We start from the raw sequence: 22,035 nt of genomic DNA on the forward strand, positions 1-22,035 counted from the left end.
CTATGGTGGTGTTTTCTTCTGCAGTTTCTTGTACCATACAGGTGTCTCTTTATTTGTCTGTAAAATAAAGAATGTTTTAATTGTGAGACAGTGAAAGTCAGAAGAAAAACATGCAATCTACATTAAAGCCTCTTTCCTTCCTACGTAGTTCACAGTGATAATTCAGTTCTTTGCTTAAATGCAAATAAGTTCCAAATAAGCCTATGCATTTAAGGTTATTATTACTACATATCTGTATTAAAACCTCCCTATTTCTAGGTTATAAAAAGCAGTAAGAAGCAAATGATTTGTTTTAAAATATCTATCACAATGAAAACATGCATCAACTGTGCCATAAATAGATTTCATTTGAAATAGCATCATCTGACTTTCCCATTTGAGAAAGGGATGGAACTTAGAAAAGACATCTTAGGTATGCCAAAATTGACCAACACTCTATGCTGAAATATAGCTCTTAAAAAATTGTAATTAAAAATAAAAGAATTTGTCAGTTTTCCGACAGTGTAGAAAGTATTTTAATTGCAGAGAACGATCTGTGAGCAACTTTGCCTTGCCTTCGTAATTCTACGGGCTACTGCTACGCAGTCAGGACTGCGTAACGTTCTTGTGGCAAATTAGGTGGTTGGTTATATAGAGAAATAAAACTAAAGAAAAGGAGGTGGAACAAGGTAAGGACTATTCTGCTTTCAGGGCAGGGTATAATCTCTGGCGTTAGTGAGTACTGTCTCTATTGTCTGTTGTCCCTGAACTTGTCCTGTTCTAGTTCTGTTGCCTGTCTGCTCTCTATTTGTTCTTTCCTCCAAGACTTACTAACCATGCAATTTAAAAATCAACTTTATTCAGCTGGCCTTGTGGTGGTGGTTATCATCACATTTTAATCTCCACCTTCGTCTCATTTTGAAGATTTCAGTTACAAAAATAAATCTGCTTTATTTATGCAAGCTTTTAAAATGTCTAGAAATTGACCTAAATTGGCAGGATTTTCACAGGACTACTAACTTCTTTCCCCACCTAAGAAGAAACCCTGCCATCTGCCCACTTTCAGTTCCCTACTCTAAAGTCTGAAAAGACTAGAATTTTTCTAAGAGAAATTGGTTACAATTTCTAAATGTAAAAACTTTTTTTTTTTCTAGATTCCTACACCATTTCTATATCTCTAAGTCAGACAAGACAGATTAAACACTGAAACCCTGGATCATCTACACAACCCAATTGTTAGCTCATATTTTGGCTCTGTTTTGGATCACTGAAGAGCTCCATCAAAGACAAAGTTTGGGCAGTATGAATTAGCACTACTAAAAGGATTGTGGATGAGACAACACTGGCTATGCTTGTCTTTAGTCTCATAACACTATCCAAGCAAATTCTGAACCCCTAAAACCCCCAAATGCCCTCATATCATGTCCCAGAGATGCAACCATTTCCTACATTTTGTATTATGAAAGTGGTATCTGATGTGCTGCAATACAAAACTCATACTGTTAATTTAAGACACTGAATTTTAAAGTCTCCACCAGGAAATAAAAGAACAGAAAAAAATTATACAGATGTATGTTTGGACCAAAATAGCACATATGCTATGCAGCGTGGATACAACCGGTTTACCCTAGAAAAAGGTAGCCTCAAGAAGTGTAGATAAGAGTCATGATTTGTTTTGTGATTCAGCATTGTAACTTGGCTCTCTTAAATTTATCAGTTCAGACACAGTCATAGTCAGAAACTTCTAAACCATTTTCATGAAGCTTTCACATACTAGAGCCACTAAATTTGAAGCAGACCACTTGAAGTATTTAAATCCAAACATTTAGTTTCGAAAGGAATAAAAGAGAGTTTTATAACATCAGGTATCCTTAGTAACAGAAACGGTATAAACACTGGGCATGTATTTTTTAATATATATATAAATATATACACACATTAATATACATATATATATATGAATATAAGTATACATAAATACACCCATTTCCTCACTCCTGCTCCTCAATATGTACACACACACATTCAGTTCATACCTGATCAGGGTAGATTTAAAATTGTATACATAGTCTGTGGATCCCTTCAGCTATTCAACATTTGCTAACTACTCTTAATATTGTAATGGCATTTAAAAAAAAAAACTAATTTGCTGTGAACTTAAGATGTAGAAACCACCAAGTAGCTAAATAACATCATAAACTGTAATTTGTTTCCTCAACATTGACCATTCTCACAAAGAGCTGCAAGTATTCAGCTGAATTAGTTGTACATCTCCTTCAAGTATGGACCCACATTTTTCTTTTTATTTAAAAAGTAAGAGGAATTATGAAAAAAAGCTTATGGCACTTACTCTTATCATAGTACTTACAAATAATGTTGGTTTAGGTGTAAATACATTTTCTTCTTCATGTTCTGGCAGCAGTTTTACTGAGGGGTTTGATTTGCTTTTTGCAGTTGCACTTATTACATCAATATGAGGCTGAGGTAAATTTTGTTCATAGCGTTTACCATGCAGACTAATTAGTATCTGTTTCATTGTGGCTAGTTCCTATAAAACCACAAAAGAACAATGCTAAGTTATTCAGTAAAATTACATTTGAACCTACTAAATGTTTATTTGTTAATAATAAATTTATATTCACCAAACTAAATGTGTAAGTGGATCAGTAAATCTAACAAGCATGAACATATACTTGCCATAAGTAATAAGATTACTAATTGGACACTAGTAAAAGTAAGAAAATTAAAAAGGCACATAGGATTTACGCAACTCAAATTTTGTATTGCTTAAAGGCTGTAAAAGAGAACATTTACTGTGTAGTAAGGAACCCACTATCTCCTTTAACTAAAGCTTCTATTTAATTTAAAAGAATTCTTTTTGTCAGGCCGAGGGAGTTTACAAATCTCATTTGAATGACTGTGACAAATTGTACTTTCCAGTGCTGGGTCTTGCACAGAAGTCTTATAAATACATTATTAGAAATACATATGTGTTTTTATACCCAGATCAGAAAAGAAAAACCAATGAAAAACCTTAAGAGGACCTACAGCAAAAATGAGATCAGAGTGGAAAAGAAATTTTGTGAAAAATGAAAGTTCCAACATGGGAAAAGAAAAACAAGAGCACAGAAATGCAGACTTTTTTTTTGGATATTTTAATAATTTGCTTTGTAAACAATTTGGATTAATTGAAAAACTAACCTTTTTTACTACTTATCAGAACAAAACAGATTATTCAAAATATACCGCAGAGTGAGAAAGGAAAAAACATAATATTTTGTGACTTTAAATGGACTCTTTTTTTGTCATCTTGCATCACCTACTGCCGAACGTTCTCTTCCCCGACATGTAGTGGTTGTAATTAGTATAAAAGCAATATTTATTATTATTATTTATTGTACTACTGTTATTTAGAGCATTCATTATTGCAGAACTAGAATAGCAAAGTCAGTAGAAAAGTCTTTCAAAGTAAATTTTTAGACAATTTTACATTTTTTAAACTGTTAATGCTTTTGCTTGCTTGCTTTTTACAAATGCTGTTGTCTTCAACAAGCAACACTGTTAATGTATTAGCATTCTATATAATTAACATTCTATCTTATCTCTCAACCAGAACAGGGTAACTCATAGTTATAGCTGAATGACAAAATTTGTTATATCTTACCTATTTCTTAATACTTGTCAGAAAATTACATTGATGCACATTCTATTTTCATTGCATTATTAGTAATGAGTTAAAAAAAAAAACCCTCAGCCTTTTAAAACATTCTGCCATATACCTTCTCTCTGTCCACTGCTGCCTTTAATAGAAGACACAAAGTCAAAAGAATCATGTTGTTGCGTTTAAATTTGTCCCACACTAACTCGGTTATATGAATGGATGTTACACTCCACAGACCAGCTTTATCGAGTGTACAAATTGTTCTTGTATCTCAGTCATTTAATATTAACTATTTGCATAATTCAGCCATGTGTGGTGGCATGTTGAAACAGCATGACTGCAGAGCAGCTGTTTAAAAGGACTGCATAGTTGATGCCAACATGTTTTTCAAAGTTGTAAACTCTGCAAAGATGTTGCCAAAGCGACACATAGACAGAATTTCTTGATGAAAATAACTCAAGCAAGTACACAGCAAATAAATACACCATCACAGGAGATTAAATTGTACACAAACAACATTTTGACACTAACAAGTGCTGTTCCTATACTTAAACTGCCTTATTCTGTGCACCAAATAGTTGCACGTTTGAAGAAGGCAAAACCCAAAAAGCGTCACGCAGGTTTATTTCAGAAACAGAGCTGAACCCTGTATGTGTAGGGTCAAATTCTCTTGCGCCAAGATCCACTCGGCAGTCTAAGGTCTTCTCTACTTCACAGAATCTGTCCTGTACTTGACAGCCCTGTCTGTTTTCAGCCTTGGAATAGGCTCTGGAGAGTCAGCTCTCACACAAGCTTCCCCTGTGACAGGAGAATTCTCTAACGTGAAGCTATGGGAAGGAATGACAGGGAGTGGGGATGACAAATTAGCCCACAATGAATAAATTATTTTGGCATCACAGCCAAATTTACCACGATAATTTAACTAAAGTTGCCTCAATATTTCCTCTAAAATCCCTCGATATTTAGTGAGAAAGACCTTAACAAACTTGGCAAAATAGCACAGGAAACACTGAGTCCAATAGAATCATTGGTATGTGTACTGCTAAACAAGAAAAGAAAATCAGCCCAACACATTTTGCAAGAGAATTGCTGTTTTCGACCACGTAAATACTGAAAGCAAAGCTCTGTCTTGAACTGCAATATTTTTACCCATCTCTTTAGATTTCTCTGCTTAAGAGAAACAAGAACACAATCTTAATTCTTAGCTTCACTTTTAAATTCTAAACAAAGAGTCACTAGCATTACCTGCTACTGTTAGCATGCTACCATGATTCAATAATATTTTCCAATTCTAAAAACTGGCAAGTCGGTCTAGAAAGCTAGCAAGGAAAAAGAAGCTCTGGAGATTGTGCTTAGCAGAAATATGTGAACTTGTTCCAGTGTGAACAGAATCTTGAAGAAAAAACAGGGAAAGTAAGTATAGCGTTCAAATGGATGGGAAGAATATTTTGTGTAGAAGGACATGTATTAGTTTCAGGATAATCTAAGTAAAGGAAGATGTGGAGAGAAATGGATGGTTAAAATTTGTATACATTTCTACTCTGTCAAGTTCACAGTCCTATGTCCAGGCAGAGCTGTGCAAATTGTTTACTTACAGTATTCACTTTAGTTACTCAGTGTGCTGTAGAAACAGCGTTGCTAAAGCTCTGCATGTCCCAATTTCCCTGTGGAGGTGTTTGGTCCTTGCCACGCTGGCTTCTGGACGTATAAGCAAGCCATGCTATGCAAGCTGTGTGTCACTGCGTTGAAGCTTCCAGGTCTGAGGGCTTTGGAGAGCCAGAAAGCAATCCTTCTTGGGAGGACTACGAGTACTAACACCTCTGAGTGGATTCACCCAGCTTCTCTCTGCACTGGCTTTACAGCTTTGGTCTCACTGTCCCAAACTTTGGCAACACAAGCACCCACTCCTCGCTTACACAATATTCTGTGGGGATGTGGCAGTGCAGATACATGGAAAACAATGCAGTTACCAAGAAGAGGTGGGTTAAGATGAAACAAGAAAAAAATTAAAGCATGCAGCTGGCACAAAAACAGTTTATGTGCAATAAGTGTCACCCATACAAACAAATATCAGGGCTATACTCTAGTATTAGATATTCTGAAAGTCTGTCCACAGAAACCTGATAAATTTTTGTTAATGATGCTAACCTGCTCTGCCTACCAGCACAAATGCCAAAAACCAGAGTAATGAGCACTGTGATGCATTAAATGGGATTTAACTCAAGCTTGTAACACCTAAATTTATGTGTCTAAACTTAAGTACCTACACATGAGCTAGGAATCTAGTTTTCCATTACAGACAGCGTATCTTGGAAAGTGATTCAACTCATTCAGAAGTGGACACCTATTGGTGCATCAGCTGAATCGTGTTGTAAAAACATGAGCCATATTGACTAGGCTGCTATTGACTATAAAGCAAAGTAAGATGCTTACCTCACTGCAGACACCTCCATTTAGATACCTAAATTTAGCTGTCATAAGTTGAATCCATTTCTCACCTCACTCTCCTTATCAGTGAAGCAGGCTTCTGCTTCACCTGAAACAACTGTCATCCTGAATAGCCAACGTGCAATCATAATTCCCTTTGCACACGTCTGAAGTATTGAACTGCTGGGTTAAAAAGAACTGCACTTTTAGAACACACATTCTCACCACAGATCATCTACTTGTGTAGGCTTTCCTAAACATACATAGGTCCGTATTTCAGAACAATCTAACATTCTTTATTCTGCTTACTTATGCACATTAATTCACATTTAATGAAAGTTACTTGCACTATAGAAGAATCACTGAAACTTTTGCATACATAACCAGAAAGTAGCCAGAATTCAAAACAAGTGATTAGAATGAATGGACTGAGAACAATGGGAGCAATGTAGCATGAAGTGAGATAAAGTAACATGTATTGCATTGTAAATAGTATCAGAATAACTTAGCAAGTTTGCAGATGACACCAAGCTGTGTGGTGGTGTGGACATGCTGAAGGGAAGGAATGCCATCCAGAGGGACCTTGACAGGCTTGAGAGATGGGCCTGTGAGAACCTCATCAAGTTCAACAAGGCCAAGTGCAAGGTCCTGTACGTGGGTCAGGGCAATCCCAAGCACAAGTACAGGCTGGGTGGAGAATGGATTGAGAGCGGCCCTGAGGAAAAGGACTTGGGAGTGCTGGTGGATGAGAAGCTCAATATGAGCTGGCAATGTGCACTGGCAGCCCAGAAAGCCAACCGTGTCCTGGGCTGCATCCAAAGAAGCATGGCCAGCAGGCCGAGGGAGATGATTCTGCCCCTCTGCTCTGCTCTAGTGAGACCCCACCTGGAATACTGTGTTCAGCTCTGGAGTCCCCAACACAAGAAGGACATGGAGCTGTTGGAGTAGGTCCAGAAGAGGGCCACGATCATCCGAGGGCTGAAGCACTTCTACTGTGAAGACAGGCTGAGAGTTGGGGCTGTTCAGCCTGGAGAAGAGAAGGCTCCGGGGTGACCTTATAGCAGCTTTCCAGTACCTAAAGGGGGCCTACAGGAAAGCTGGAGAGGGGCTTTTTACAAGGGTGTGTACTGATAGGACAAGGGGTAATGGCGTTAAACTGAAAGAGGGCAGATTTCGATTAGATATAAGGAAGAAATTTTTTACAATGAAGATGGTGAAACACTGGAACAGGCTGCCCAGAGGAGTTGTGGATGCTCCATCCCTGGAGGTGTTCAAAGCCAGGTCGGATGAGGCTTTAAGCAACCTGATCTAGTGGAAGGTGTCCTTGCCCATGGCAGGGGTGTTAGAACTAGATGATCTTTAAAGTCCCTTCAAACTCGAACCATTCTGTGATTCTATGATTCTAACTTATTCGCTTATTTCCATTCATTTTTGGTACTGTGATGTCGAAAAACCTTAGTTAAAAAAAGCAAAAAGCAATTTTGTGTGCCAATACACAGACAGAGAATGAGATATTTAAGTACCGATAAAGGATAAGCACATACCTTTTCCATAATGTTCATTAATTAAAATGTTTTCTGTTTTGGAATTTTACCCTAATTCTACCTTGTTAATTTATTAGGCCTTATGTTATCAGTGGTGTGCTGTGGAACTATTACAGTCTGTAAAAACTGTGTCATATTAAACTCATCAAGCTTTAAAAACAGTGTTAAAGGAACCAAAACAACGAAGTGTCTATCATTTTTAAAGGTAAAGTAAAAAAGGCAAAATAGTTGGATGGTATCTGCTCATATTACTCATTATTTCATAAGAATCTGAGATTCTTATGAAAATGTTTGATCTTGAAGCGAGTAAAAATAAGTTATATTTTATTTAAAATTGTTTTTACCTGTTTATTATAGATAGTTGAAATAGTACCTAGAAAAATGGAGAATGAAGATGTCATGGTTTGATGTGGAGGGGGGTTGGTTCTGGTGGCAGGAGAGGGGCTTTGCTCCCTGCGACCTCCCCGGTTTTGGAACCGGGTTAGGCTTAGTTCTGGCCACCAGATCAGACTGCCATCCCCCTCGGGGTTGAGCCAATAGGGCGCCTCTGCGAATTGCCCTATTTAAGTCAGGACAAAGGAACCGGAAAAGGTGCTTTGCCCAGGATCGAGCAGAGAAGGGAGGAGGGCACTGCCCCCGCTCCCTGGCTCCCGGCTGGGCAGCTGCCTGCGTCGGGCTGGCGCTGCCCACTGAGGATGGCGGCGGCGGAGCCAGCTGGGGAACTCGGGGGCACCCCACTCCCGGGGTGCCCACTGGGCTGAGTTCACCTGGAGAGGACTGAGATCTGAGAGAAACAGCCGCATCGACAGCAGGTCAGTGAGGATGGAGCGGGAGGAGGTGTGCCGGAGCCGAGTTTCCCCTGCGGCTGATGGTGAGATGGCAGGCGGCCCCCCTGCAACCAGGATGGCCTCGGTGGAGCAGAGACCCAGTCACAGCCCGTGGGGAGAAGATGCCTGAGCCTGAGGATGGTCGTGTTGGGGTGCACGACAAGGCAGAGAGGCATCTGGAGTCTGCGTGACGACCCACGCCGGAGCGAGTGGCTACAGCTCCCTAAGTACCCGAGACTGTGGTAAAGCCCACACCGGAGCAATCTGTGGGGAAGGATTGTTTCCAGTGGGCTGGACTCACGCTGGAGAAGTTTGTGGATTTTTCCTCGTGGGTAGGGGATCCACTGGAGCAGAGGAAAAAAAGGGTGTAAGGACTCCTTCTTTAAGAAAGAAGCAGCAGTAACAGCACGGAATGAACTGACCTGCACTCCCCCAGTCCCTGCCCCCTGTGCTGCTGGGGGGAGGAGGTAGAGCTGGGAGGAAAAGGAAAGGGGGGGGGAAGGTGTCGGTTTTAAGATCTGGTTTTGTTTCTTTCTGTCCTCTCAAGTAATCGTGGTTTTTTTTTTTTGTTTCCCTTTGTCCTTCTAAGTAATCATTAATAAACTGTTTTGCTTTGAGAAAAGCTCTGCCTGTTTTGCCCGGGACCATGGTTGGTGGGTGCTCCCTCCATTCTTGTCTCAACCCTCAGGCCCTTTGTTTTTTTTTTCTCTCCTCTCTACTTTACTGGAGAAGGAGAGACTGTGTGAGTTTTAGTTGCTGGATCAGCCTAAAACCACGACAGAAGATCAGTTTGGGAATATGAAGGATAAGATTTTATTCCTTCAACTAGCAATGCAACAAGAAGATAGAGATGAGCAAATGCAAAAATAAGGCATGCAGTCATATAAAATGTAAATGTACTTCAAGTTATAGATACTATAAAGGGATCTCTATTAACATTGTTTTTGTTATCCTTGATAAATGCTCAAACACACATGTATCAGAAAAGCATCTTACATTTTCCTAATTTGGTACTAAACCAATTCAAAATTAGTATAATATTAAATATTATAACAAAATCATAACTTTCATAATCAAAACAAAATTAAAAAGAACTCCCTGATATGGAAAATGATTGAGGCATAAAAAGGAATGCTGTTTTATCAAGTAAATAATTGATTAAGTGTATGCAAAAATTGACTGCATTAAGCACAACAGAAGATATCAAAATAGTAAATATCAAGATAGTAATTCCATTTCTTTTCAGTGTGTTGTCAACAAGTATAAAGATTTTTCTTCTATGTCATGTAGCTATAACCAAAGCAAGCAAGAATCCTCTCTGTGCACTCAAAAGCTTGCCAATGCACTTACCATTATGTATGTGTGTCTATAATAGTAATAAATATGTAAATTCATGTAAGCAGTTAAAATGCTATATATTTAAATATCATGCTCTGGAAGCAGATGCAAAATAACAGTCTAAAGAAAAAGCAACTAGCTTACAGGAATCAATTACATAAATGCCAATTCTTATGTTCTTATGGCAAGGATGTTTTCTAGATTCAAAGAATTTCCATACAATGATCTCAAAAGAAACAGATCAAACTGAACAGTAGGAAATGCTCAGCAGGAAGACACATCTACCTTTCTGGCCTGAAGATAATTAATTCTGATGGTAAATTTAGTGTTTTTCCTATCACTAAAATCATCACAGAAGAAGCCAATGGGTGTCAGGTCCATCTGGCTCCTTCCTCATGCACTAAAGCCCATGGTTACTGCACTCAGATAAATATTCTCAAAAGCAAAAGTGACCCTAACAATAGCACATACAGTTAACTGAACCTTTACCATGACAAACGATATTCTACTTTTAGCTTTACATATAGAATTTATGATTGCAAACTTCACCTTGCATTGGAACTCCATTTTGAAGCAGAGAACTTGTATTGTGGAAGCTGAAAAAGAAATTTCTTCCTAGAAAATGTATCAGGTTCTGGCAAAACTACTGAATTTTGATGACTGACAAGTGTTCCCAGAGAAGAAAACCGCATAAATTGCCAGTGAAAGAATGGAAACACAGAAAAGGCACTAAATACTACAATCTTTAAACAAGAAAACCAATTACACTGGTAGTACTCTTCAGTAGCATTGGAGTTCACCAGTTAAAATGGAGGTAAACAAATGAAGCCTTCTGTACAGATTGTTAGCATAGAACATCAAGTCACTGACATATTTATGGAGAACAACAGACCAGAGGACTGAAATAGAACCTGGTTCCACCTTTCAACATATGTAATGACTTGTATACAACATTCTGAAGAAGAAGTTTGAGTATGGTTTTCTAACTTTGGCGTGCACTTAGAGAGACATGTGTGTCATTATCAAGGAATGAGGCTCTCGAGCAAAAGTAGTACCTAGAATGTCTTCTCTTTAGAAGTACTGACAATTCACACAAAGAATTATTTTAGAACTGTTCTTCACAGGTTTTATTTCTGCCAAACAGCTAGAGACACGCTGCAGAAGAGCTATAGCCTATAACCTGGAATAAATCATTTGTCTCCCTTTTTTGGCTGAAAGTGGAAAAAAGACCAAGACTATTAGCACAGAATTAACAACACTGGACATTAATATTAATGATGACAAAGTGTGAAATAGTAGCAAGACACTACATAAGCTCCATTTTGATGTGACAGCAAAATGAAGCAAATGATAAGTCAGACCATTCCACTATTTATGACTGCAGATGGATAGGATGCAGTGGCACAAATGGTGCAAATTTAGCTTCAACAGAGGAATGCTCTGGGCCTGTGCCTATCAGGAGTAGAACTTACATGCGTAACAGAGCTCAGAGAAGATTTTAACAACCACCTATGCAACTAAGAAAACATCACAAGTCCTGGTTTAATCCCTCAAGTAAGGCAGAGTTTATTTGACACAGTTGCATCCTCAATTGCAGCTGTACTGGAAATATGAGAAGTCAGCAAGAATTCTGGTGTGAGATTTGCACATATGGTCATCTCAGGCACATGGATACACGTTGTGAAGCTGGAAACTGGAAGACAGTATGAAATGTCCTGATCAAACAAATGAACCTGATAACTGGGTGGAGGAAAGACGCCAGACCATATGTAGGATGTTGATAGCTTCGCTGCGCTACATTTAATTCAGGAGTTCTCTATATCCCAGTGCATATAAAAACTTAAAATGAACTGACAGATCTCTGACTATATGGATCTACAAACTAATTCCAGTTTTATAAGGTGAATGCATTAGAACTGTGGCAACAATAAAATGGTCCAGTCATTGCACTGAACAGCTTCTGTCCTTTTAGATACATAAAAATCTCCGCCTATTTCAGCTGTATCTTGAATTTGTTCTTAACAGTTAAATCTTTCTAACTTCTTAAGAAAAATAGAAAAGAATTTGCCTCATAATTCAGAACTTGCATATCAAATTCTATTTTTGTTTTCACTTTTTGTATTGAAGATCAGAAATCTATTTGCAATTATAACTAGGACTAAATCCCCAAACATTTTTTTTTTTCTGAGTCATTGTGACATTCATTTGCTCAAATTCCAGTTTAATAAGAAGTATGCTTTCTTGAGTAAGTTCTACTTACAGGAAACAGATGTTAAAAATGCAATATATCAAAACAGCCTTATTTGTATAAATTATTAGGTAGAAGTTCCTGTATTTTCTGAGAGGGTAACATTTTAGTTTGCTTCTCCCTGTCTTTGGTATTTCTCACAGAGCATTTAAATTCACTTTGCACTTGGTAATCTTCAAATGCTACCATAAAGTGAACAAAAGTAAAATTTTTGCACAGCTGGATAAACAGCAGAATGTGATGGAAATATTCACAGTCAATACAGGAAAAAATATAACAGAACATCAGTTAAACGTGCAGAATATCTGAACAATTTCAGAATGTTCAACAGCCAACAATTTCTTGTTTAAATGTTTATCACTTTAACTGATTCTTGCTTTCTCAAAAACATGTAATTTAAAATACACATGCCAATTCCATCACATAATCCATAAATAAGTGGCATTTTGCCTATGAAACTTCCTATTTTTGAGAGCAAAAAATGTATTAATATTTTATTTATATTAACTGACATTACTAAATGCTGTGTTATTATTACAGTTTCTAAGATTCTAAAAAAAAAATTAAAAAATTGCTGAATAGAAATCACCATTTAGTACACAATTGTTTAGTGTATACCAATGGAAAGATAACTTGTAAGAGAATATATATGAAAACTAGTAAAACATTCTGAATAATACAGCTCCCAGAAAAGAATGAATGTGCCCAACTGTTAAATCTTTCCTCTTCCTAAATTCAGTACTATTTGGAATTCAAGTTTTATTAAAGCTTGAGAGCAACAAAATAGATAACAAAAATGAGAAATACTGCTTAGGAGCATATTTTTTCCTTGTAAAAAATGAGCCAGAAACTTCTCTACACTCATTTTGCAATGTAAATGTCACTTTGTTTCTCCAAGCTTTAAGCTGAGAATAGCTCCGGGGCTTACTTGTGATGCAGAAATGTCCCTGTAATCTACTTAGAAAACATGCAGAACATTAATAGAAACTAGAATCTTGGAACATAAACGTAGCATAAGAAAAATGATAATTACTCTGTGGCTTAACATTTAAAAAGAGAGCTAAGCATTGTACATCAGCATTTTTTTTTATATAAAACAAGTTGCAGCACATAGATGAGCAGGAAGTCATTCACTTTAGAAACACAAATAATTTTGACATTATCATGTACAATCTTTTACACAGAAAAGAGGGGAAAGAGGCAGAGCTAGAGATTGTTTGAAGGCACCTGTTACCAATCACTTCTTTTCAGTCGTGTCTTCCCAACCCCTGCAGATATCCCTTCCTTCCCCTCTCGCCCAACAAAGCAGTTTTCTCCTTTTATCCACTAAGCTTCCATCCCAGATTAAACACGTACTGCCCTCCCCTTATGACTCCAAAGCTTTTTATGAGCCTCTGAACTCCTCTTTACGTCTGTTTTTTTCAGATGGCAGCTGTTGCTATTCTCCAGGTTCCTAAATCCAACACATTGGCTTTCTGTCCTGGGTTACTTCTAGTCAATCTTCTTCAGTATAACTTAATTACAGCTAAGGATAGTATTAGCCATACTTCAAAGTATGACTAATGATGAAATGCTGAAAACTCATCTGGAATCCTCAAGGTCATTGCTGAGATGGAATGAAACTGCGGGAGTAGAGAATTCAGCAATGAGGGGCATTCCCCAAGAGGAACACAAAAGTTGGAAAGATAAACATGGGACTATAGGAGTAAATGGTCAAAGTAAGGTAAAGCACAGATACTTCAGGAGACCTTACTTCTTCTCAAAAGAGGAAAAAAAGAAGAAAAGCACCTGTCTTTTCTTTCACTTTTGTGGGCCAGATAGTGGGATAACTATTGAGAACTAACAGGGTTTTGTGCAGGACATAGGCATGAGATGAGTATGTGCAAGCACAAGGCCTACTAGATTCTCAGACTCTGGAAACATTAAAATTTGGAACAATGTCACGGAATTGCAAATGCTTCTGATAATTCAAGTGGCCGTGTTCAACATCCAACATTCATCAAGATTTAAAAAAATCCTCAGAAACCTTAGCCTGATCTTTAGAGAAGCTCTCTAGAAACTTTTGGAGCCATTAACAAACTATGCATATCCTAATAGGACTAATTAGTAGCTGTTCCTCCTGCTTGATCATCTGGACTCTCCAATCTTACACACACTTGGAAAATGCATTTGGCAGCCATTTATTATAAAAGAAAAAAAGAAGCCAGATTTTCTACATTTTAAAGATAAATGAAATAACTATTTTTGGTTCTTAACTTCACCTTTCTCTCTCATTTGTTCTGTCTTTTTCTCTATTCTTACTACCTGCACAATGTTGCCTTATGTTTATCACCTTTTTTGCACCCCATCAGATCCTCTGTTTGCTTGGACAAAACAAGATACACTTTTAATCTCATTCACATAAGAGCTCCAGCCTGCTGTGAATTTTTTTTTCTCTTTTTTCAGCTAGAAGAAAAAAAAACTTTTAAAAAAGACTTTTTAAAACAACTAGCTGAAAATAAAGAAGACTAGATTTCTGTAAAAGTAGCTAACAATAGCATCACCCAGTCTCTATGGGTGTATCAGGACTGCTTAGCAGCATAGTGCCAGGACTGAGCTGGAGCACTAAACCCTGCCAACCTATATTGCATAAGCATTACCTTGCTCCCTGACTCTGTTCTGGATGATTTCAGCTAGCTCTCACCTAGATACGGTTCTAGGAACAGTTCATTCCTCAGATTGCTCTGAAAAAGAAGGAAGAACCAGATTTGTCTCCTTCGGTTCTGCAGTTTCCCAGCACTATCCCAGCTGGCTTTGCATACTCAAGCATGTCACATGCCTTCAAGTCATATTCTACCCTTACATTACTTCAGATACTTTGAATTAAAACAAAAAAATCAAACAGAAATAACAGCTCAGTGTTAGGGTAATATAACCATCACATGGGCCTAGATGCCACTGTTGTGGACATGGCTAGCGTGGTCCAGAGGACAGGTAGCCATAAGCAGCATGGAACCAATCTGGCTGTGCCACTTATTTCCAGGAACAAGGAGAAGCCTCTGGCCTTTAATAGCACAGATAAGACTTCTGAAATGAAGGCCCAAACTAAGAACCACTATTCCAAAGTGTGGATGTAAGATACAGGTGCACGCATATTGATTATGAAAAAAATAAAATAAAATACCCATTCTATAGTTGGAATAAAAAAATCATTAGATTTCATTTTTTAAAGACTCACAGGACTTTGGAAAGTGGCCTTTTTCAGGAGATGTGGATTAAAAAATGAATGTAAAGGTAAATTCTGAGAACAATACAAAGTGAAAACGAAATTTGTTTGTGAAACTACTTCCAAATTACTATAAGTTCATATGTAAGAAGATGACTTAGAGAAAAGAGTTAATTTGTGTCTAGTTCTGAAAAATAAATGCTAAGGAGATTTTCTTTTTGGGCTTTTGAACTGAAACATGTAAAGAAAGAAGAAAGGCTGTGATTAAGATACTGTATTAGGACACATGAACTCTTAACCTCTACCACAAACTCTGGGGAGTCTGGGCAAACCACCATTTCTTTCATTTTTGTTGTTGCTTCTGCAAAACAGGGGTAATGATACTTTTCTGCTTTAAGTTGTGAGGATAATATTCGTGAGGTGTTTAGTTACTGTGGTGAAAGCCAGAGAAATACTGAGTTACTAAACAGGATTATTTTGACATATTGTTGAGAAAACCTGCAAATCTGGAAAAGGAGAAGAGATACATGTAAGTAACAAAAAAACCCACTAGGTTTACTCATAAATGGTGAGTTATCCATCATATTTGGAAAGCTTTTGACCTGCCAATTGGAAAATAAGTTAAACATAACTGTCACTTAGGCAAACAGCATTTTAATATTAAACTGGTAGACTATTCTCAGCAAGAACAGCTCAGTAAGAGTGTTTTATACTTTAGTATGCTTTAAAAACAATAGGAGCTTGCAATGGTTAACCCAAATAAATTTTAACCCAGTCCAGCTGAAGATTCATACCAATTCAGGTCCACATATTTAGACAGATTTAGCACTCAATTCAATTTGAGCGACACAACAATTTACTGACATAAGCTAACCAGATTTAAGTAAACAAGCAGCAATCAAACCCCATGTGTTTGTATCCATTTCACTGACTGATATCAAATAGGTTTATTTAAACTACTACTACACGTTTTCTACTTTGTCCCACAGCAGACAGCCAGAGCCTGGTTTCTAGTTGCTAACTTCACTTGAAGAGCCTTGGCACAGTTAACACGTGAATGTGTCAATAAGGCAGGTGACCAGTTCAGCAAGTTTACATTCTATCACTTGTATGCACAGCTGCTAATGTACCACAAGTGCACAGATGTGTAAAGGAGATAAAATATCAGCAGGTTTTCCTATCTTTTTAACCAGACTATAATATTCATGTGCTGATAATTACTCATGTCTGCATAAACAATTGTGTTATAGGAAATTAATGTGTGTTATAAACTGCCTTCATTTGCACTGTTTATGTCATAAATGTTACTCTTTCTTACTACAATAGTTTCACAATATTCATTTTACTTTTGCAGATTAAAAATTACTGTATTGCCAGGCTGCACTGCACACAGATGATTTCAAGCAGTGTAAAAAAAAAGGGTAGTGTAAATTAAGTTATCTTCCTTATATTCATATAAACTGAAACTGTTCTTAGCACTTAGAGGAATACCTATTTAAAGCCTTTTATTCATGTCTCTTACACCACTGTCTTATTTTTGTTTCTTTTTATGCCTCCTAGAATATTTTTATTTAAAGCATAAAAATAACTTCATTTGTTATACTTGTTTTATTTTCCCGAAAAACCAATGAACTCCACATTAAAAATATAAACAATAGTTTAAATTTCAAGATTTTAGAAGTCAGTTTCTACAATTTGTACTTTGAATTGGGGAAGCTAAAATAGACTTAATTATGCACATTATTGTTTTTCTTTACCGTGACACATCTGCACCTTAAACATCTGAAGAAACAGTACAATGCCATACATCAAAGCATAGCAAATTTATAACCTCCTAAATGTAACCTCAGAAAAAGATTACTAAAACTTCTTGCCAAATATCTGAGTGCTGACAGACTGCCCTTCCAAGTTAAATCTGAAGTTTGCAATCCAATGGGTAAAGTCTAAAATTGCACTTCTGATGTTCCAAAATACTAACAACCGCATCAAGCATGAATGGCAATGGAAGTGCCAAGAATACAGAGCTCACAGTAAATATTTCTTTTAGTCAAAGGCTGACTGCTGGAAAAGAAGGAAAAAAATCCCCAACAGATAAAAGGAGTCACGGATCAAGAGCTTCAGTTAAAAAAATTTAGTGGATTCATCCCACTTAACTTTAGCACTTAACAGAGAACTGCATTTTGGTGCCTCTGAGTTACAGATTCCCATTACATATACAAAAGGATAAAGTTTGGATGCAGATAAAGGACGGCACAGCAGCTTGGTGTGTTATACTCTACAGTTTTGGACCCAAAATGCCCTCTTTTTCACAGGTAAGTAATATTGACATATAAATATTTTTACTTGCTCTTTTCCTTGCTGGACCCTTTCCAAAGGTGATCCAAACTGCTAACCTAACAGACAGCAATTCACTTCTGTGGTTTTCATTTTTTAGTCAGGTTAAGTTTCTGCTTAGTGATCTGAATGGTCTCACTGCAGCATCAGAGATGTGGCAGAGCTGGTGCAAGAGGGAGAGAGAGAGGGAGGATCGGGAGCAAAGCGGTAAGGCAGTGTTACAGCTATCGGGTCAACTTGGGCATAATGTGTAATTTCATCTTGATTAATGCTTTGATGTAACCTCCTTCTTAATTGTGTTCCCCTGATTATACAAAGACATTAGGGCAACAAGGGTCCACATTTGGGGGTATAAGGTAAGCGCTGAAGTTGGAATGGGAAAAACCATGACCACAAGTCTTTTTTTCTGGTGTGGTTTGGTTATCCACAGTTAAAGATAGAGGGTCAAAAGTGTCAAGTTCAGCTGATTAAAAAGAGAACACTGACTACAAATAATAATGCAAAAAATAAATCTGGATTTGAAATACCCTTTTTTAAAAAAAACAACACTGTTTACTAGAAAGTTATTAACGGGAGACCCCATTGTTCCTCCAAACAATGTTTTATGTTCTTCTAATGGATTTGGAAAAAGAATTAAAAACTCTAATGGTTATCTGGAAAAAACATAAAATTTCTTAGTCTGAAACAACCTGAAATATTTGGCTGTACTAACTGTACTTGCTATCACGCATTGAGGGGTTTACAAATGGCATCGCAACACTGTGTACCCCAGTTTCTTCTGACAGATCAAAGAGGGCAGCAGCACTGTGAAGGCTTTATAATGCACCTCTAAGAACATGATCTCAGCATGATCCTGGTCTATGATACTGATCATTCACGATGATGCCATTGAACTCCCTCTCAAATAGTGAAGTTTGCATTTATCCATATGAAGATAAGAAATGTTACCATACCAGATGATTCTCAATGATCTAAATGAGAAGCTAGATTAAAAAGTTTTCCACATTCATTTACTAATTAATTCAGAAAAAAAAAAAAAAGGAAATAGAAGGCCAAGAAACAATTAAGAATTTGGGCCAAGAATATAGCCTAAAAAAAAAAGGCTTAGATTTTTTTCCTGTATGCGTAGACACAACCTTTTTAGAATATGTATAGTCAAATGACCAATTTTCACTTTAATTTCCCACAGAAAAACATAATGATCATCATTGAATTAGCTCAGTCTACATAACTTGAAGTAATGAACTATTTTATTATGTGAATATCTAGTGTCATTTTTTTCCTGTAATGAAAGAGCTCATGTAGGAGCCCTGTGTGAATTCTTCCAAGATTCAGACTTTAACATTTAACTTTTTTCTTCCAAAATTAAAATATATGAAAAGGGAAGTAAGATTAAACATGAATGTATTTCTGTATCTAAAAAGTGTATGAAATGCTGTAATTATCTCCAAAGCAAGCATTATGATTCCAGCTGATATCACAAGCAGATAATAATAAAAAAACCAACCCCTCAAATTCTAACATTTCATTAAAAAGAGTTAATATAGTCTGAGACCACACAGGCTTGAATATCTTAAGTCAAAACTGTACACGTATTGAAACATGTCACTGTAAGACAGCACTAACTCTGTTTTGGCATTTTGCTTGTACTTTTAACATACCTGAACTTCAATTTGTGTTAATTATGAAGATCTTGGATTTATCTATTCAACAATTCTAATACTTTTACTTGAAACACAAGGGTAACAAGGTAATTCCTAACAAAACACGACAGTTTAGTATGTGCACTGACTAAACAAGACTGATGGTAATCATATTACATAATAGCATGTACAGAACATATAAATCCATAATTATATTTTTTCAAATTGCATGTATCTGTATTTATAGATTGCATGTTACTTTTATTTAAAAACACACACCTTGTCTAAATGAAGTTAAGTCTTTATTAGCTCAAGATTAGAAAATTTGGATCATCCTTTTTTTTTTATTAGCAAGGATATTTACTGTGAAATTGTGATGTTTCTGCATATTTAACTTTTTTACTAAGATAGCAAAAATTTTAGTTAAAGACTAATTCACTGTAAACAAAGTTGTCCTATGCTGTACAAAGACTTCAATACATGAGATAATTGCTTTTTAGAGAAATTCATTAACCGTAAAACTACTGGGAGAGGTCTGCATTCAAAGTAAAAAATAAAGGGCAGCATTAGGAATAAACAGAAATGACAAGTTAAACATACAAATACATTTGCTATTTTCACACATTTTTGTAAAACAACGGTAGCTTATATTTGTGTTTCTTTGTTGTTTTTTTTGGGTGTGCTGTACTGGCATTTAATAATTTTCTTCTCCAAAACATGCAACTTCTAATGTTTATTTTTCAGCGTTTATATCCTTTTCTGCGTAGGTGACTTAAAAAAAAACTTTATCACTGTTAGGTAAAACAATATGGCTAATACAGCCTATTTTTAACAGATATAAAATGGAATTTGATAAAACCATAGTAATTTTGGAAACACTCGCTCAATTTCTTAACATCCAGGGTATGAGGAACATTCAAGATGATGTCTGTTTCAGAGTCAAGTATTTATTTTATTTTTTATAAAGCCTGCCTCACTCAGCCTTGCTTGCATTGTTGGCCACAGTTTGAAAATTTTAAGTGATGAAATGACCCGAAGAAGTAAACTACTGTGAATCAGGAATTCTTTATAACGGTAGTCATAGGGGCTAATGTTGTTTGGATGTAAACAACGTTGCATAGCTTTGAGATAGAAATTTTACAGTTTTCTTGCAGAACATCGTTAAATTTTACCTTTCTTTATCACTTTCTACTGATTTTAATCAGCTGCAATGCATGTTGGTTGATAAGACACTACTAAAACTAGGCACCCAAGGCATAACTAATTGAGAGCACAACTACTTGGCAGCAACACTACTTGGGGTAGGAGTAGGAACAGGAAATTTTGAAAGAAATTAATTTGAAATTACCCTGCCAAGGGCCTATTCTATTAGAAATTCAGAAAATTCATGACATATTTATAGAATTAAGTCATGTTTCATCAGAGTATTTTTCATATAATTAATATAATGATATGATAATGCATTGATAAAATTATAAGGCTTATAAATTATCTAGAAATGCTTTAAATGTTTTCTATTACATTAATAGGGAGCAGTGGGTTTCATATGAACAAAAAATCACAAAAAAAAAAAAAAAGAAAAAAGCAAATCCAAATATAACCTAACCTAAATATTTGCCTTAGTCTCAGACTTGAATTTCAAATTTAAATATACGATGTGGATACAGGCATCAGAAATAAGAGCTATTGAATGATTACTTCCGGTGCACAGATGATCCTGCAAGGCCAATGACACCTACGGGTTGCTATAAGGAAGCATGTTCAATTACTCTCTTCTGTAATGACACTATTTCGATCTCTATGCATGGAACTTCACAAGCACTGCAATCAATTCAAAGAATTAAATGTAAAAACTGTTCTAGGAGGAAATTGCATCAGACAAACACTCAGCGTGATTCAGCACAGAAAGAAAACAACTTAAGAATTGTTTCCTTTTTACTTTTGTTTAAGGTCATTGTTTCACTTTTGAGATCTGCACTCAGGAACAGAATTAGTACAGTTTTCACTTGAGGCTCACTTAGACTCAGCTGTCACAAAACAGCGAAATTGTTTTGGTCCGGTTCTAACAAAAAATGGTTTTGTAACTGGTAGCAGAAAAACTAGTTTGGACTAATTCATGACATGGTGTTTTGTTTGCTGATCTAAGAAGGGACTCTGAGGGAATAGCAAGGAAAGGAGATGGAGAAGAATAGTTTTGGAGGTGGAGTGAAAGGACTTCAAGAGGTGCATGAATAGTTAGGTTTCTATGGAAATAATGATATTAGAATGAGTGATATTGCAATCTCAGACAGGATAATCTAGGGGAGTTGCGGATTCCTTAAAAGGAATCTCCCTATCTTCTCCTTTCCTCCCGGTCAGAGAATTGAAACAGTATTTTCAGAGAACTATTGATATAATGACTCTATGATGATCTTTCTGAACAGGTAACTGGCTATTTAGATCCCAGCACTGTGTATATATAACTTGTGTTGTTTTTCCTCACATTCATAACTTTTGATTCATTGATGTTGCATTTTCTCTGCAAATCCTTGCCAAATCATTCATCAGCTCTGGAAGATCATTTAATAGCTGCTCGTGGTCAGCTTTTGGGTTTATACCTTCAGTATTCTGTAGCTTCAGTGAACTTTCCATATTACTATTCGCCCTTTTTCAGATAATTTGTGTATGGGACTCCTTCAGTAAACTTCCTTTATTTCTATTTTTTGTTTCAGATAACTAATCTGCAGAAATAATTTCTCTCATGCTCCATAACATGTTGATTTCTTAAGATTGTTTAGAGAGAAATCTGGACAAAAGCCTTATAGAGCATTTATGTCTAAATGGCAAGAC

The 22,035-nt window shown here is 36.5% G+C and overlaps 1 protein-coding gene across 1 annotated transcript in view; it reads right to left on the reverse strand.

Moving 5' to 3' along the window:
- Positions 1-22,035, reverse strand: part of PIBF1 (progesterone immunomodulatory binding factor 1) — a 128,334-nt gene continuing 106,299 nt past the window's right edge. The window contains exons 16-17 of the mRNA XM_086611658.1: positions 2,348-2,527; positions 1-57 (exon numbers count right to left, since the gene is read on the reverse strand). Coding sequence (XP_086467784.1) covers positions 1-57; positions 2,348-2,527 — 237 coding nt within the window. The remainder of the gene's footprint in view (positions 58-2,347; positions 2,528-22,035) is intronic.

Source organism: Tauraco erythrolophus, chromosome 1 (assembly GCF_009769465.1).
Source record: "Tauraco erythrolophus isolate bTauEry1 chromosome 1, bTauEry1.pri, whole genome shotgun sequence".
In the NCBI taxonomy this organism is placed as follows: Eukaryota; Metazoa; Chordata; class Aves; order Musophagiformes; family Musophagidae; genus Tauraco; species Tauraco erythrolophus.